At 45.2% G+C, this 16,686-nt stretch overlaps 1 protein-coding gene across 7 annotated transcripts in view; it reads left to right on the top strand.

The window, feature by feature from the left end:
- Window positions 1–14,834, top strand: part of LOC120955419 (CUGBP Elav-like family member 2) — a 293,328-nt gene extending 278,494 nt beyond the window's left edge. For 5 of the 7 annotated variants that reach the window (XM_040376277.2, XM_049609175.1, XM_040376279.2 and 2 more), the window contains 5 exons: window positions 217–508; window positions 2,333–2,506; window positions 4,146–4,175; window positions 6,490–6,648; window positions 6,967–14,834. In XM_040376277.2, the coding sequence (XP_040232211.2) occupies window positions 217–508; window positions 2,333–2,506; window positions 4,146–4,175; window positions 6,490–6,648; window positions 6,967–7,238 (927 nt within the window). In that variant the 3' untranslated portion in view covers window positions 7,239–14,834. The remainder of the gene's footprint in view (window positions 1–216; window positions 509–2,332; window positions 2,507–4,145; window positions 4,176–6,489; window positions 6,649–6,966) is intronic. The other 2 variants (XM_049609176.1, XM_049609177.1) reach the window with 2 other exon arrangements.
- The last annotated feature ends 1,852 nt before the right edge of the window (window positions 14,835–16,686 follow it).

Consider the following 16,686-nt stretch of genomic DNA (forward strand, 5'->3'; position numbering starts at 1 on the left):
TCCAACCACTGATAAATCGCTGCAGTTACGCGCTGATTCATTTACCTTATTTGACTATTCATTCCATGTTTAGCCATTCAATCGTACGATATCCCCCAAGAAAAAAAACGACACCTCCTTCTTAATGCTTCTCATCCATTTCGAAACCCAAACCGACGTCCTTTTTATCAGCATTTTCACTAATCCTAATGTTTGCTCTCCTTCTTCCTCTTCCAGCAACTACACCAGAGCAAGACGATGGAGGGCTGCTCGGCACCGCTGGTGGTAAAGTTTGCCGACACGCAGAAGGAAAAGGATGCCAAACGGATGCAACAGATGCAGACGAACCTGTGGGGCATGACCGGTATCAATCAGCCGATCACGCAATCGGTAACGCCGCTGACCGCGTCCGCCCATCCGAACCCACCGCAGCAGCAGACCCCGTTCCTGGCGGCCGATGCGATCTCCCCGCCGCTCTCGCTGCTGCAGCAGCTGCAGGCCGTCGCCCAGCAGCAGCATCTTTTGCAAGGTACGGGGCCCGCGCACGTCACCGCATTGAAGCTGCAAGTCACGAAGCCACCTAACAGCAACAGTTTGCAAACGGGGAGCTAGAAAGATGTTTTAGATGTGCTAGAAACGGGTGTCTGTGGAATCCTCCAAGTCTCTGTAGAAGGGAGGAAACACATTTAAATAATCAATCAAGTCTTTTACCCCGTCCCCGTTGCTCGGCGTAGAGCGCAAGCAGTGGCATCAGTTTAGAGCGAAGTAACAGGAAAGACCACGCCATAATGAGATTAGGGTAGGGGTCGGACCTGGTAGCGCCAGCACAATCCAGTTAATCAAACAAATCAGATTGCCTAATCGATTTAAGGTTACCGTCGGGGCACACCGTACCTTACACTCTACGCGCGCTACAGATGTTCTGTTACATAATTACCTGCTTCTCTTGATTCCCTATGCTCCCCGTAACTCGAAAAGAACGACTTCAATATCCCCGTCCGACGGCAAACGGTCCAGGTCCAGGTTGGTGTGGACTCTGTTCGTACGGGGTTTTACGTTCATTATGGGTCAGATTTTATCGCTCCAGCACGTGAAAATTTGGGGACAGAAACACACACGCACACACAGCTCATTGCCAGTGTACCGACTGCCAAAATTGCCATTGTTGTGTCCGGTGCCGACGACAAAACCTCCGCACGAAAGCTAGAAACCAGCGCAATATGTGCTCTCCGGTACTCACGCTAACTTTGCTCTCTACACTCTAGTCCGTAACGCGGGTGCGTGCGTGCAACGATAGTGTCGAAAAGGCGCAAAATGACGACGGTTCCGTACCGACATCCGGTGGGCATTCCCTCCTCCCGGTACGCGTCACTCTGGTCACCTTCATTTAAACGTGGCAATTGCTGAAAGGATCACCACACCACAGCCAGCTAACGTAACACTAAAAGCGCCGTCACCGACCGGCCAGGGTTGCGGCTGGACATCAAAAACCCGTTGGCACACTAAATGGGAATTAGAAATGATTTAATATCCACGTGCTGGTTTGGAACCGGTGCTGATGGCTGGCACAGCTCGCATCCCCCCCTGATTGATGTATGTGGTAGTTAGGGTCTGTGTGTTTCCCCTACTTCTACTCAGAATAATAAGAAACGGTTTAAAAAACTGGGGGAGAGGAAAACGATTACAAAACGGTGCCAACCCCATTACACGATGCGTTCTCTCTCTCTCTCTCTCTCTCTCTCTCTCTCTGTCTTTCTGTCAGCTTTTTTATAATTTTGCGACTCCGCCACTTTGCGGCGATTTCTTCCACAACCCTCTTAAATGAGCGTGTTGTGTTGGCATTGTTCAATGGATCATAAATAAACGAATTTAACGCACGTCACGCACGCCGTTTGCTGGACTTTGGGCCTGTTTTGGTCGAGGTTCGGGGGTGGTGGTGTTGGTTGGCATCAAATCCTTTCAAGCCCGCTAGAAGACGGCAGGAACTACCGGCCGGTTCCAACTATAACCGCAAATGGGTAGTCACACCGACGACGATGTTGCGTCACGCGCTGAATGTGAACCACCATCACCACCATCACCGTGTGTGTGTCTCAAAATCTTTGCTCCGCACACACACACACACAGACCCGCCACACAGCTACGTGACGAAGATGAATGGGTTTTTATCAGGAAAAAGGGTGGGGTTGGGTGGGATTTAGCCGCACACACGCAATGTGCAAGCGTGTCCATCGCTCCTTTCGTCCGAATTGAACGATTAGCTTTTGATGGTGTTTTGGTCTCACTCTCTCACTCTCTCTCTCTCTCTCTCTCTCTCTCTCTTTTCTTGTCATTCTCGGTGTATCCTCGGCAGGACTTAGTGCTCAGACTGATACGACCTCCGCCGCCGCCGCAAGCCTTCTCGCGCCGATCTCGTTGCAGAATCTGGTGACGCTAGCCGGTATCACGCAACCGTCGCTGCAAACGGCCGCCGCCGCCGCTGCCCAGACGCCGGCCACGGCCATCAGCAATGCAGCGACCTCCTTGTGTAAGTATGCTCTGTCGTACGCTAATTTGTCAAGCCTCCGAGCGCCGGGAGAGCGCTTGACTCGTTGACGTTTCACAGGTTGTGTGTGTGTTCTAAATAGAAGTTGAAGGACATTCAGTGGGGGACAAGGATATTATTTTCTAGATTTGCGATAACTCAAACCAACAAGATGTTGTTTTTGCTTCAACGATTTCGTCTAAGACATCTTGCGCAGGCTTTGCGTGAGAGGCTTTTGGAAAAGTTTTAGTACATCTAAATGTGTTCACCGGAGTAAGCGCACAATTGCAATAAAATTTCGCCCCACCCATCTCTCGTTGCTGAAATGTCCATCCTACGCGTAAAGCACTCTGTGTCCCACTTGAGACACTCAAGTAGCGCACCCACTTATGCGAAAAGAAAAATGGAAGCCCTTAGCCCTTAGAAAGTAAATCCTTGTGCGCGTCTTGAACTTATCAACACAGGGCTGCAAGAAATGGAATGGAAACTTTACCTTCAAGTGCACATCGGTGTACAGTTTTTTGTTGTTGTTTAGAGTGGTTGGCCATTTTTGTTTCCCTTACACCCAGGCGTCCATGTTGGGGCTAAAAGAGCAACAGCAAAAAAATGGAAATCCCGTAAAAAAAGTAAAATTAATATCGAACCGCGCGCGCCCGCTCGATGATGCTTCGATGTGGCCATGGCACAGGAAAACACCGCAACACCGACCCGAACCCGTCGAACCAAAATCATAACAGCCAACAACAGCAACAACAACAATGTCCCATTAAAACAGTCGTAAAAGTTATAAAGATGAACGATTTTACTTTTATCTGTTTTATGGCTTCTTCACCTGTGCGTTGTTGGCCACACTCGCCCGGGAAGGTTAGCCTCCTCCTCCCTTCTGCACTGTCTGTGATGTTGTGTGTGTGCATGTGCCACCAGGACCACCAGCGCTTGTTGCGCGCCGTAATGGAGGATAGCAATCATCCTGCGTACCATAAAAAGTGTGCTCCTTGTCGAGGCAATAAACTGTTTTATGGCTCACACCGGAATGGATTCGCCAACTGTGAACGCGACCCGCCCTTCGATCGATGGCCGATGGTGCGGGAGGGGGGCCAATGGTTGTGCCCTATTTCGCCCCATTCCAAAAACGCGACTCGAGCTAGATGTGTGTGTGTGTGTATCGTTGCACTCTTGCGGTGCGCGGCAAAAGCGTGCTTATATTAAATTAAATTAGCGTCGATTCCTGCAATTCCCGATGAATGATAGCGCTCCCGCGCGGCTCCGGGCGAAAGGTGGCGCTGTGACCGTTTCATTTCCAGCGAAAGGGACATTTTAGATACAGTTAAAGTGATTTTTCTACCATTTTGAGCAGTTCAACACATCAACAAATCGATATTTTCTGTCTTTTGTGTGATTTCTTATACCTACAACAACGATTCTCTTTGTCTTTCTTTTCACTGGTGTCCGTGTCTCCCGTGTTCCGTCCCCTTCTGCAACATGAATCTGGCTTCTCCTCGTCGGCACATCCACAAACCACATATTTGACATGTTATTACAACATTGTGCTTTGTTACCTCAAAAACTCCTTTGTACGTCAATTCAAAATCGAACGTTTCTCACCACCACCACCAACAACAACAACACCCATCACCACCAGCCGGTCTGTTAGGGAAAACAGCAACGTCAGGTGAGCCCCGCTGCAGCAGCTCCTTCTCTTCCCATCTTAAGAAGCTCCCTCCTTTCCCCGTATTTTTTTTTGTTTTATTTTGTTTTGGAATGCTCTCTAGTGTGTCTTTTGGTTCGGTTTTGGTTGGCATGAGGTGTGTTGATTATTCCCTCCCAAGCTCCCCATCGTTTGCTCGCTCGCTCTATCTCTTTTTGCTCTCTTTTTTCTCTCTCTCTCTCTGTTTATATAATGTGCATAATCATTTTGACAATTTAAACAGTTTTTTCCCTATTTTTTACTGGTTGTTTGTGGTAATTTGTTATTTTTATTCTTTTTTCTGTAATTGTATATGGCGCTTTAAAACGACAGCGTTTGTAATAACACCATACAAACATTACTTCTTTGTTTAAAGCTTTTTGGTTTTTTTATGTGTGTGTTTGCGTGTATTGTTTTAAGATAATTCTTGTGTGGTCGTTTTATATTTTATTTTATTAGTTTTCTAAAGTGCATGTTTTTTTCTGAATGTTACGCGTTGTGTTACACTACATTGTTAATAACTCTTTCTGGACATACACACACACATTGACCAGCTGTTCAGAAACTCTCCAATACCTAGTTACTTCGCTCGTGGTAATAGTTTAGCTTTAACTTTGCCTTTTACAATAATACACAGCGTGTGTGTGTGTGCACGCGCGAACCGGAAAACTAAAAAACCCACATTTCCTGGTCCCGGGCGGCGTCACACGTGTGTGTGTCCGTTCTCTCTACAACGCGCGTAAATGTGATCTGCGGTTTTGCAACCATTAACATCATACCCGACCATGTGTGTGAAAATTTAATTTGTACCATCATGCTTCCATCACCGCACCCGTCTCTCCCTGGCGCGCGCGCGCGAAAAACCCTTTTAAAAATCGTTGAAAATTTAAAATGATGATAATTACCCACTTTGCTCACAAACGAACGAGTGTGTGTGTGTGTTAGTCATTTCTGGACACAAAATGATACGGTTTGCACGACGGGCCGAGCGAGCCATCCTGCCCGGACGGATGTACAGATGGACGACGACTCGTGGCATAGCTAGACAGACCAACACACACACACACACACAGACACACCCATAATAGTCGCACAACGATCGTGTTCATTATTATCGTCCCGCTGTGGCACCGCGACACATCATTGCGATTCAGAATCGAGTAATGTATCCGTCATAACTTTGCTGAAACTACTAACACACGCCTCTTCTCGCTCTATGATGATGATGATGGTGAACTCGTCCGGGTCCCCAGTCCGTCCGACACAGATGGATTCGATCGACCGTGCACATACTGGGGGCTAGCTCCCCATCGCTTTGCCCCGCTCTACCTGCATGTGCTTGTACCGTCCGTTCGGTTCGGAAACATCCTTTTAAGCTACCACCGGTTGGTCGGTTGGACCTACCAAATGAGTGGAAAAACTCACATGAAATTCATAAAAATTTAATTAGACCCCATTTTGCTCCATCCTCCTCCAGGCGGCAGGCGAGGCCGACGGACCTGCCGACCAGTTGGCAGTAATAAGTGAGGTCTGCCAAAAGGGGGAGGGAAAGGTAGCTTCTGGGCAATTTCACATGGGTGGCGTGACAGAAAAATCGTTATTTATAGCACTTCATTTAACACTGCTGGTGGGTGGGTGTACGATGCGTCAAACAGGATGTAAATGGTATTTTATTTTATTTTTTTTTTGTAATATAAAATTTCAAAAAACATCTATAAAGTAAACCATTACTCATTTACCTTAAATTGTATGTATAAAAAAACATGTTGTAATAATACGCTATAAGTTGTTGTTAATGTTTGCAACTATTTTAATTAAATATCATGTTTTCAAGCTCCGCTGCATGGCTTTATCTACGATCTCCTTATCTTGTGTATAAATTAATCTTTTTTATTAAATTACTTTTACACTATTCAATTCCTACTCCTACGTTTCTTTAGCCAAGTTGACGGAACGATCCGTTTTGTAGTGTGTTTTAAATACTAAACCATTATATATAACCATATAGGTTTGTGCATTGATTATTCGGTTTCGGTTGTTTTGGCTTGACACACCCCATTTGGCAAATAATAATATCATCTAAAATGTCCCCCCCGTTTTTTTAACTACCTAATAAGCACCCTACCATACCCAACCTCCCTTTGCGGACGATGGAGGAAAAAAAGCGCTTCTCATTTCACTAATAGAAGTTGTGTTCCACTTTTTCTCTTTCTCTCTCTCTCTATTTTTCCTTCTATCTGCCCGATTTTTGGTTTTATTTCCCCTGGCTTTGTTGTTGCTACTACTGTGACCGGTATAGGGACAACCGGTGCTGATACAGCCACGGGCCTGACTTCGTACGCCGCCTTACCGCAGTTTGGTGCAGCAGCAGCCACTGCAGCCGCATTCACCCCGACGCCTTTAACCACGCCGACGCTAGCGCAAGCGGTGGCTGCCGCCGCCGGGAAGCAGATTGAAGGTACGTATCAACACTAAACGCTTACACTAACACCATGCGCTTCTCTCCTGCCCCTTCTCAATTTCGAGTTAAGCGAACCGCAGAGTTCTCAGAGTGCCCAAATCGCTTTCTAAATGCTTTCCCCCTTTTTGCACATTAGAAATTGCTTAAGGCTGAGTTTGTTTGGTTTTTTTTAGATATTTTTCGTTTCAATTCCTCCCTATCTTCCTACTACAATCCTAAATTTAGTGTATTTGTGTACCTTCAACTAACTGAGTTGTTTATTAATTCGTATGTTTTGCTCTACTTTTCACCCATCCATCAACGCCCACCGAACAGGACCGGAAGGTTGCAATCTGTTCATCTACCACCTGCCGCAGGAGTTCACCGACACCGATCTCGCCTCGACCTTCCTGCCGTTCGGCAACGTCGTCTCGGCGAAGGTGTTCATCGACAAGCAGACGAACCTGTCCAAGTGCTTCGGCTTCGTGTCGTTCGACAACGTGTCGTCGGCCCAGGCCGCGATCCAGGCGATGCACGGGTTCCAGATCGGCACCAAGCGGCTGAAGGTGCAGCTCAAGCGCTCCAAGGACGCCTCCAAACCCTACTAGGAGTTGGGGCAGCTGGCGGCGACAGTGAACGCGCAGCTGCTGAGGTACTGCGCGGCTGCCGTCGCCACCGCTACCGCCACGATCATCGCAAGCGCAACAATCAATCGGCATGGAGGGGGAGCAGCAGCTCCGGCGTCCATCCGGACGCTGTCACCTGCCGGTGCCGGCACCAGCAGCAGCAGTAGTAGTAGCCGCTTTGTCACCACAAACAACCTCAAATTTACTACCAGCACCACCACCACCACCACCACTAGCAACAACAGCAGCAACCGGCGGGATCACTTGTCGTCCGGGGTCACAAGTAAGTCGTGAAAGTGTCACACGATGGGTGCATTCTTTGCCCGTTCGCTGCAGGAAAAAATACGCCACCCACCACAGTCCTTCACCAGCCCAGTACGAGAGACAAATCGGTGTGTGTATGTGTGTGGGGACCGCCCCTGTATCTGTACAGCAAACCGGGCTGTACGACGCGCCGGTACGGTTCTGTAAGCGGAAAACGGCGGGCAACGTTAACAAGTCAGAACAAGTTAGCATATTAGTTTCGCGCTGAGGATCATTCGCTCTAGCTTTGATTAGGTTTAACGCTATAAGTTTTACACACATTATCACACACACACACAGACACGCACGATCAAGTACGATCGATCGTACATTTTGCGGTAGCTAAAGCAAAGGTTAGTTTCACAAACAAGTCTGTGCGCGGTACAAATGCTGACAGCCAAGCGCTTGCGATCTTATTAGCGGCGGTTTAGTGTGAGGTTTTGAACTGATTTTCACGTCAAATGGCCATTATTTTTCAACTTTCTCTTATACTACTACTACTACTACTCAAGCCCATCCCGATTCAATTACTTTTACATGGTTTGATTTTCGTTTCACTGCGTTATGGAATACTTTTCGTTTTTATCTCTTATGCTATTATTAATTATTCTGTTTCTGAACTCACGAGCCCATGGATTGGACGTTTTCTCGTTATTATCATCCCTCTCACTAGAGTAGAGGAATTTTCATCCTTAGCACAATGATTGTTATTTGCTTAGCTTTTTCCTTTGTAGTTTTTTTTAATTCATCATCCTTTTTTCATTATTTTGATCTGCAAGCAGCGTGAAGTGTTCTTCGCACTACTTCGCTCACAATTTTTTGACTGCTAGGTGTATAAAGTCTGTGGCGCTCCCTTCCCTTTTTTTCTTTCTTTGCCAACATAACTAACATTATTGCTGCTGTTCTTGCAAAGTTTTATCAGTCAGTGCTGCTCTTTTTGTTGTCATTTTTTTGGAGGCGGACATTAAGAACAGCAGCAATAGCAATGGAGCAATCGTACAAAAAAGGGTGGGGACTCAAATATTACTATTTAAAAATGGGGGTGTTTTCTTTTTTGTGTTTATCTGTTTTATGTTGCATCCCACTAAAGAAAAACTTGCTTCGTAAGAATCAACTTCACGTTAAATATTGCATGTAAACACATCCCACATGATGCAGAAGAGTGGTGGGTACACTACTGTAGCGCATACCCCGAAATGAATGAGGGTTTTTTTCTGTTTATTTGGTTTAACTGTTTTAACTTTGTTTAAACATAATTCAATGCATGTTTCTTTGTTAACTGTTGCAAGACGCCTGAAAAGAGATTCTCGCTGCTATACTTTTTCGAAGTGAAGCGACAGTACCACCTTGAAAACAGTACTTTATACACCGTAATCGTAATTAAACAACCTTCTTATTCGTTTGATTCCTTCTTTTTTTTTGTTAGTTAGTTTGTTTAATTGCATATAAATTTAGTGAATTTGTGCACTTAGCAGGATACACAAAAACAAAAGTATCGTTTTAAGTTCGTTGATGAAATTGAGGAAAAGGTAGATTTTCCCCCTACAATATGTAATTGTACTTTGGGTTTGAATATTGCTCCCATTATCTTTTTATGTTCCTTTTTGATTTGTTAATCTTAATTTTCGTTTTTTTTTTTTGCTTTATTTCTACAATGTATAAGTTATACAGCAATTGGCTTTGATCAGTTCAAAAAAAGAAATGAAATACGCGCATTTGTTACACAGTGCAGCAGTTAGTTCAGGAAACTTGCGTACGCAACCCAGGTGTGTGTGTGTGTATGTCATCTCCCGTTTAAAATGTAGAAGAAGAAACAAAAAAACAGCTCAGCGAACTTAAAGCAAACGCTCATAGCTCTTAAGTATGTTTGGTTTGTAGAAACCTTTTCTGTTTTCCTTCGAAAATGTTCAGATCGGTATCAAGCACCTGGAAAGAGCGAGCTAGGTAATGATAGGCAATTGAAGAGCGAGATAGAGAGAGGAAAATCGTGTTTCATTCACCGGGAAGTTAGCTGTGTTTGATGTATCAAGAAGTATCAGCGCGTTTGTGTCGATGTGTAAAACCCCGTACTTATCTCGCACCTTGCTTGTCGTCAATGTCAATGGTAGTGTGCCGGAAGCGGGGCACGCACACACAAGAACAAGGTGCACCCGTTCCGAGGGTACAACCATGGAAAAACCAAATCAAACCGCGCGTGTATAGGGAGAAAAACAGGAAAGGGACGCGCACTGGGCTGGGTACATTCTCTGTGCTCACGTCAATTGTGTTTTGGCGTATTACATGTATAACTGTTTATGTACAATCGAATTAAATGTCATTTATTCATTCAGCAGTTCCGTTTTTTTTTGTGGCCGCGTGGGGCAACAGCAACAGCTGTGTACATTGCAAGCCTGCAAGATCGATCACAGCCGGACGGGCGGTGTGTGTGTGTATCGGGGCTGCTGCACCAATGCGAAAAACCCTTGGCACGCGCGCGCGCTCTCTGTTGGTGGACACACATGCTTGATAATGATTATAATTTCAAATTACAGGCGTAATTAGATAAATTGATAGGGAAGTTCGCTTCGGTTCGATTTGTGTGAGGAAAGGACGAACGGGGAATGGGAGGGTCAGATAACCACAAATGACATCCCGGCCCATGGTCGACCACCTGGACGCTGCTGCCACATTGGTATTAATCAGCTAGCGGCGGCGGCAGCCTACGGTTTTAGCTCATATTTCAAAACTCCCTTTCGCGCTGCCGACCACGGTGGCGCGGGCGTTGGTTTGTGGCATTGGTTCCGGTGAAAGAAGCACACACACAACCACACACCTGACCTGACCCCCTACCAAGTGGGTGGTGGGTGGAAGCGTTTGAATTTGTATGGCGGCTCCCGTGTGCACACAACTAGTTTATGTGGCACGTCATTTGATCTCTGATCTATAATCATTTGCCAGAAGGATATCCATATTCATTGGCTTTCCTCTCCCCCCCCCCCATTCCCTGCCATCGTAGCCCTAGTGAGCTACAAAAGGACGGCGGAGGACAGGTGTGAGGTTTGCGGCCGTTTGCGGGGCAAATCCGGAACGAAATACATCCGGTGGCGAAATACTCTCTCTCTCTCTCTGCAATTAGTTCGCGTTGGGTGTCAAGCCACCACCGGTGTGGTTTGACGGTGTGTGTGTGTGTGTGTGGGTGGCAGATTGAGAGAAAGGGATCGCACACACACACACATCCGGTTGGCGGATCAATTTTCATTAGCGTGGAATTAGCGCAATATGAGTAATGGCAACACACACACACACCCGGCTACCCGGTTGGTGTGGTTTTGTTTTGTTTGGAGGCACTCAGTGTGTTTGTGTGTGTATATGTTTGACCGGTGCCCAGTGTTAATATCGTGGTTTTACTTCCCTCTGTGCGAGAGAGAGAGAGAGAGAGGAAGCAGTATCCTTGGTTGCGCTTGGTCACTGCATCCATCTTGAACAGGTGCCAAGGCAAGAAGGCAAGCGGTTTCAGAGGAAATTTAACAAGCGTGTTGAGGTCAGATCTGGTTGACAATGAGACACGTGTGTACCGTGGAAAACAATGCGCCAATGAGAAGCGGCAGGTAGAAGAGAAGATGGAGGTCAGTTACACACGGTGCACATATGCCCAGTACCTCCGACGACAACCGCCAATATTGTGTGTCATCAATAGGTGTAATAATGTTGGCATTGAGGTGTGAATGTGAGCGAATGCGATGGGGGTGGGTCGTGCCGTGTGCACCGTCCGATAGTTACTTCTAATTTAAACCCCATTGATTATGATTAATTATTTAATTATGTAAATCCGACAAGGTGCGCTCACGGCCCGCGGTGTACGTGTAAGCCAACACTCTTGCAGTGTGCAGTGTGGATAAGGATAAGGTGTAGCAAGGTGATGATGAGTGTATGCGAATACTAACCTTCCATCTGCACGAAGCGGCCCGCAAGCTTCCGGGGCAAGTTGCGGTTGATTAGGTGTTAAGTTTTGGCATCACATTCAATTAACCGCCCCAGCCCCAGGCCACATGGGAGCATGTCCTTGTGAAATACTGGCGAAAATTTGATCCCATTTGTGCTTCTAGTTGCCCTAAATACGCGGACACAAATTAGTGTCGCTTGTTTTCGGGTATAGATCGATCGTTCTTTCCTTCTTTGTTGATTGGGTCATGTCCGTTTTTGTCACGAAATGCTCTTTCATTTCGATTTTTTCAGAGAATGCTCTTTAAATTACGCCTTTTTAAGAACAGCCAAATGCCGCGTCCGTCCGGTTTTGATAAGTGTAGTGATCGTGCTATCCTTTTTGTGTGCGAAAACCGGTTTTATTGGTTCACGGCTTGCAAGACACGTGGTCGTCCCTACAAAAAATCCTCTTTTTCAACAATTATTAGCAAAATAAAACGAAAGCAGTCTTGTGATGTGATCGGAGGGGGGAAAAGGTTAACAAACACATTACTTTCCGCGTACGACGAACGTCTGTTTTTTGTAAATGTTTAGAAATTGTAGGATAAATTAATTCGCGTATCAAAGGGCCACACCAGCACAGAAGTACGGGGCGCCTCCATCAAAAGAGCAAAAACGCACTAAGGCCCCAGATAGAAGAGGATGAGAGGTAGAGGTGATGTGTAGAGTGTTTAATTTCTGTTTCATCGTCGCCATTTTGTCACAAACTACAACCGTACATTGCCATCTTCAATGCGCAAACGTCATTTGTATAATGTACAGTGTATAAAGTTGCAAAAAAAATTATACGCGAAAGGTAGAGTGCGCAGTGGAATGTGCACCACCAGCACCAGCCACCACCACCACCAACAGCAAAAACACAAAGAAAACACGGCAAAAAAACCAAATCTTGTTTGTATAATTAATAACCATTTTCGTTCGATAAGTGGGGTTGGTTTCCCTTTTCCGCTTCTTAGTTAAGGGCCAAAAGCATAATTAAATAGTAATAATTTTCTTCGCTCTTTGTCAGTTACTTATGCTTTCTTTAATTCTCTACTGAGCGTTTTGTTTTCACTTGTTCGTTTGTTTGCTCTTTTCTTTGTTGTGCTGTTTTTTTGTTTTGACTTTATCTTTTCTTTTTGTTTTGTCGTTGCTTGATTTTCTTCGTACTCAACGTTTCATTTCTTATTTTCTATATCTATTATACGAAGCAGTGCGAGCAGCGCGCGCAGAAGAGAGCCTGTGTGTAGTGTTTGTAGTAGTGTTTTAGTTTAGTTAGGTAGTTAGTAGTAGTGCTCCGGCAAAGAAGCAAACAAACAAACAGAAACGGCAGCGGCAAACAGCGGAACGAAACTCGTCGTTCATCGTTGTGTGTGTGGCACTGGTATTTGGTGCTTTGTAATGTATCTACGGACTATATTGTGTAGCTCGCGTCTGTGTGTGTGTGTGAATGTTTGTGTGTGTGTGGTGTGTATCACAACAGGATGGGATGTTTAAGGATAGACAATTACACAAACAAACAAAAAAGAAGAAATCATTAGTGTGAACGTGCAGACAGTGCAACAGTAGATAATAGAGCAAAGAAAGAGAGTTGCAAAATAACGCAAAAGGATTAAAAAAAAAACAAGTAAAACACACGCACCCTTGTTCAACAAAGAAAAGGGGAAAGAAAGCAAGCACACTGGATGGTGAATGTTAAAAGTACTATTGTAAAAAAAAGCAAAGATTTAAAAATGTGTTAGTGGCTACCCTCTTTTGGTTTGTGTAAGAAGAGTCACGGTGTTTGTGTGTGTGATTTGGTCCGAACTTTCACACACAATCAGATTGATCGTGATGATGTATAGATAACGGATAACTTTCAAAAGCGTGTTTCCCTCCTGCTGTGGAAAGCTTCAGAAAAACTGTACACTTACACCGATAAGAAGAAGAAGAAGAAGAAGAAGAATAATAAATAAAAAAAAACACAAAACAAACAAAAGCGGTGAAAGAGCGGTGTGTGGAAAATACTAAATGTGCCAGTTTATAGGAAAAATGTAAAATGAAAAAACGAAAGGGAGGAGAGCAACCAAAAACAAACAAAAAAATCGAAACCTAACAAGAGAAGAAATGTGTTCGAAATAAAACAGAAACAAACAAAAAACACTGAAACAATGATTTGATGAAATAGTAAATAAGGAAGAAGTGTAGTAGTAAAAAGAAAACACACACACAACCACATACACAACAAACAGAAAAGATGTGAAAAAGTCTATTAGTAAAAAAAAAAGAAAAGAAAACAAGTAGAGAGAGCCCAGCCGTAGGTGCGCGAAATTCGGTTTAAAAAGAGAGATAAAAAAAAACAGAGAGAAAAGAAGAAAAACTTAACTATATATATATTATATACACTAGGTACTTATATATGAATATATATATTATATACAACAGAGGCGAGAAAAGAGGGCGGAGAAGAAGAAAAACTGTACACGAGAAGAAAGAGGAGTAAAGAAAAGAAGCGAAGAAGGGTCCCTATTCCGGCTTTTGTTTCCTCCGTTAATGTTGTGTCCCCTCTATGGCAGCTCTCGGTCGGGTCGGGTGTATTCCCGTTGTGTTTCCCCTCTTGGCATTAAGATTTCCTTACCTTACCTCTCGCTGGTCAGCAGTAAAGTCAGCAGCAGCAGCGCCATTAGTTGATTTGTTATCACAAATCAGTTGTCCCCACACAAATAATGCTTTCTTTATTTGGTTGTTCCTTAAAATAAGGGAAGAAAGAGATAAAAAAAACAGTTCAATAATCCTGAAAAAAGCAAAGACACAACATAACAAAAGCGAACAATGTCTCATCTCATCAATGCTGCGGCAACAAGGCGACTATCACCGAGCAAAATTCAGGAAACCAGGTTAACGTTCCTGAAGTTTTATGTTGCGTTTTTTTGGGCTATTTATGGCCCCAAACGCTCCCTTTTGTGTCCTTTGGCAGCTATTGTGAACTTTTCGAAAGCCCAAATCCTTTGGGCCTCAATTGCCTTCACCTTCTTATCCTTAGTACATCAGTTTGCTCATCATCATGTGCCAACGGGGGGAAAACACTGGGAAATAGTACCCCGCCTCCCTCCCCTCAAAACCTTCTAATTTTCTTTATCATTCTCCCACCTCGATAAAGATGATTCTTTGCTCCTTGCTTCTTCTACACACCAACACTTCAAAAAACTTTCTTTGTATGGTTTACTACTATTATTTGATTTTACTTTGAAATTTGATAAGAATAAAACCGTTTCGTTTCTTCGGCAGAGAGCGAGAGAGATGGAGGAAGAAACTCGTGAAAAATCACAAAACTGAAAACAACTGACTGTGAAATGTGTGTTGCATTTTTTTGTTTGTGAAGCTTGTGAAACAAATGTCCGAAAAAAAGTGAAGAAATCAGAACGAGAAAGTGTCGAAAGAAAATCATTGTACATCACGCGGTCGAGAACGCTGCCAGGGCTGCACCATAATTGAAGAATCGAAAGACAAGACATGAACATTTCTTCCTCGCCTACGCGTCCAAACTAGAGTTGGGCCAAATTCACTGAAAAGCGGCATCAATTATTGGAAACCAGCTCCAAAAGGTAAGTTCAAACACGTCCGGAATCGTCCGGTACAGTTCGGAATCGTCTGGAATCGTTCAGAAGTGTGGGAATCGGCTGGAATTGTCCGGAATTGTCCCTAAAATGTTTGGAGCATAGTATACTGGCAATAAAAGGCCTTTAACACTGCCCGTTTTACAGTATTCTAGTGTTTCGATGCGATCGGTAGGGAGACAGTGAACTCCGATCACTCCAGAATAGTTTCGGTTATGAAAAAGGACCATTTTTCTTCGTATTGTTCCGTTGTTTTGTTGTTCTAAGCTAAGGCGCAGTTCACTTGACACCTACTGATCGTTTAAGCCAACTGTGACTTATGGTTGTATTCATAGTAGGTATGTGGGCTTGGTACATTCCGAAATCGATTCTTTAACGATCGTGTTATTAAAGTCGTACGCACATTCACTAGTATCGATCCACTACGTTTCCGGACGATTCCGATGACTCCGGACGATTCCGATGACTCCAGACGATGCCGACGATTCTGAACGATTCTAGACGATTCCGCACGATTCCAGACGATTCCGGACGATTCCGATGACTCCGGACGATTCCGATGACTCCAGACGATGCCGACGATTCTGAACGATTCCAGTCGATTCCGCACGATTCCAGACGATTCCGGACGATTCCAGTCGATTCCGCACGATTCCAGACGATTCCGGACGATTCCGATGACTCCGGTCGATTCTGATGATTCCAGACGACGCCGATGATTCTGTATGATTCTAGATGATTCCGGACGATTCCGACGATTCCGCACGATTCCAGACGATTCCGGACGATTCCGATGACTCCGGACGATTCCGACGATTCCACAAGATTCCAGACGATGCCGACGATTCTGAACGACTCCAGTCGATTCCGGACGATTCCGAAGATTCCGCACGATTCCAGACGATTCCGGACGATTCTGATGACTCCGGACGATTCCGATGACTCCAGACGATGCCGACGATTCTGAACGATTCCAGACGATTCCGGACGATTCCGATGATTCCGCACGATTCCAGACGATTCCGGACGATTCCGATGACTCCGGACGATTCCGATGACTCAAGACGTTGCCGACGATTCTGAACGATTCCAGACGATTCCGAACGATTCCGACGATTCCGCACGATTCCAGACGATTCCAGACGATTCCGGACGATTCCGACGATTCCAGCGGAGCTAGCAATTCCATTGAAGTCAGGAATCCGAATCAATCTTGCCAAAACCTTAGCGGAACTGTGAGAACGATCCGGAGAACTCATCTCTAGTCCAAACTAGCGTCTGTCTACTCTTTGGTGTGTGTGTGTGTGTGCGCCTTCCGGCACCGGCCCTATCACCTACTCCGGTGTGATAAATGATGCCACAGAGTTTGCCCAGCGCGCGTGCCTGTGTCTGCCTGTGTCCGCCTGTGTCCGCTCCCAGATCGGATATTGAAACTATCTATTATTCTTCAATTAGCCCTGACACTAGCTCCTACTGCTGCTGCTGTTGGACCAAGAAGACCTGCTGTCCCCGAGAAGACCTGCTGGTCCTCCCAAGAAGAAGCAGACCGCCGGCCTTTTGAGGAGAAGTATTCATTTGCATAATCACTA

The sequence above is a fragment of the Anopheles coluzzii genome, chromosome 3 (genome assembly GCF_943734685.1).
Source record: "Anopheles coluzzii chromosome 3, AcolN3, whole genome shotgun sequence".
In the NCBI taxonomy this organism is placed as follows: domain Eukaryota; kingdom Metazoa; phylum Arthropoda; class Insecta; order Diptera; family Culicidae; genus Anopheles; species Anopheles coluzzii.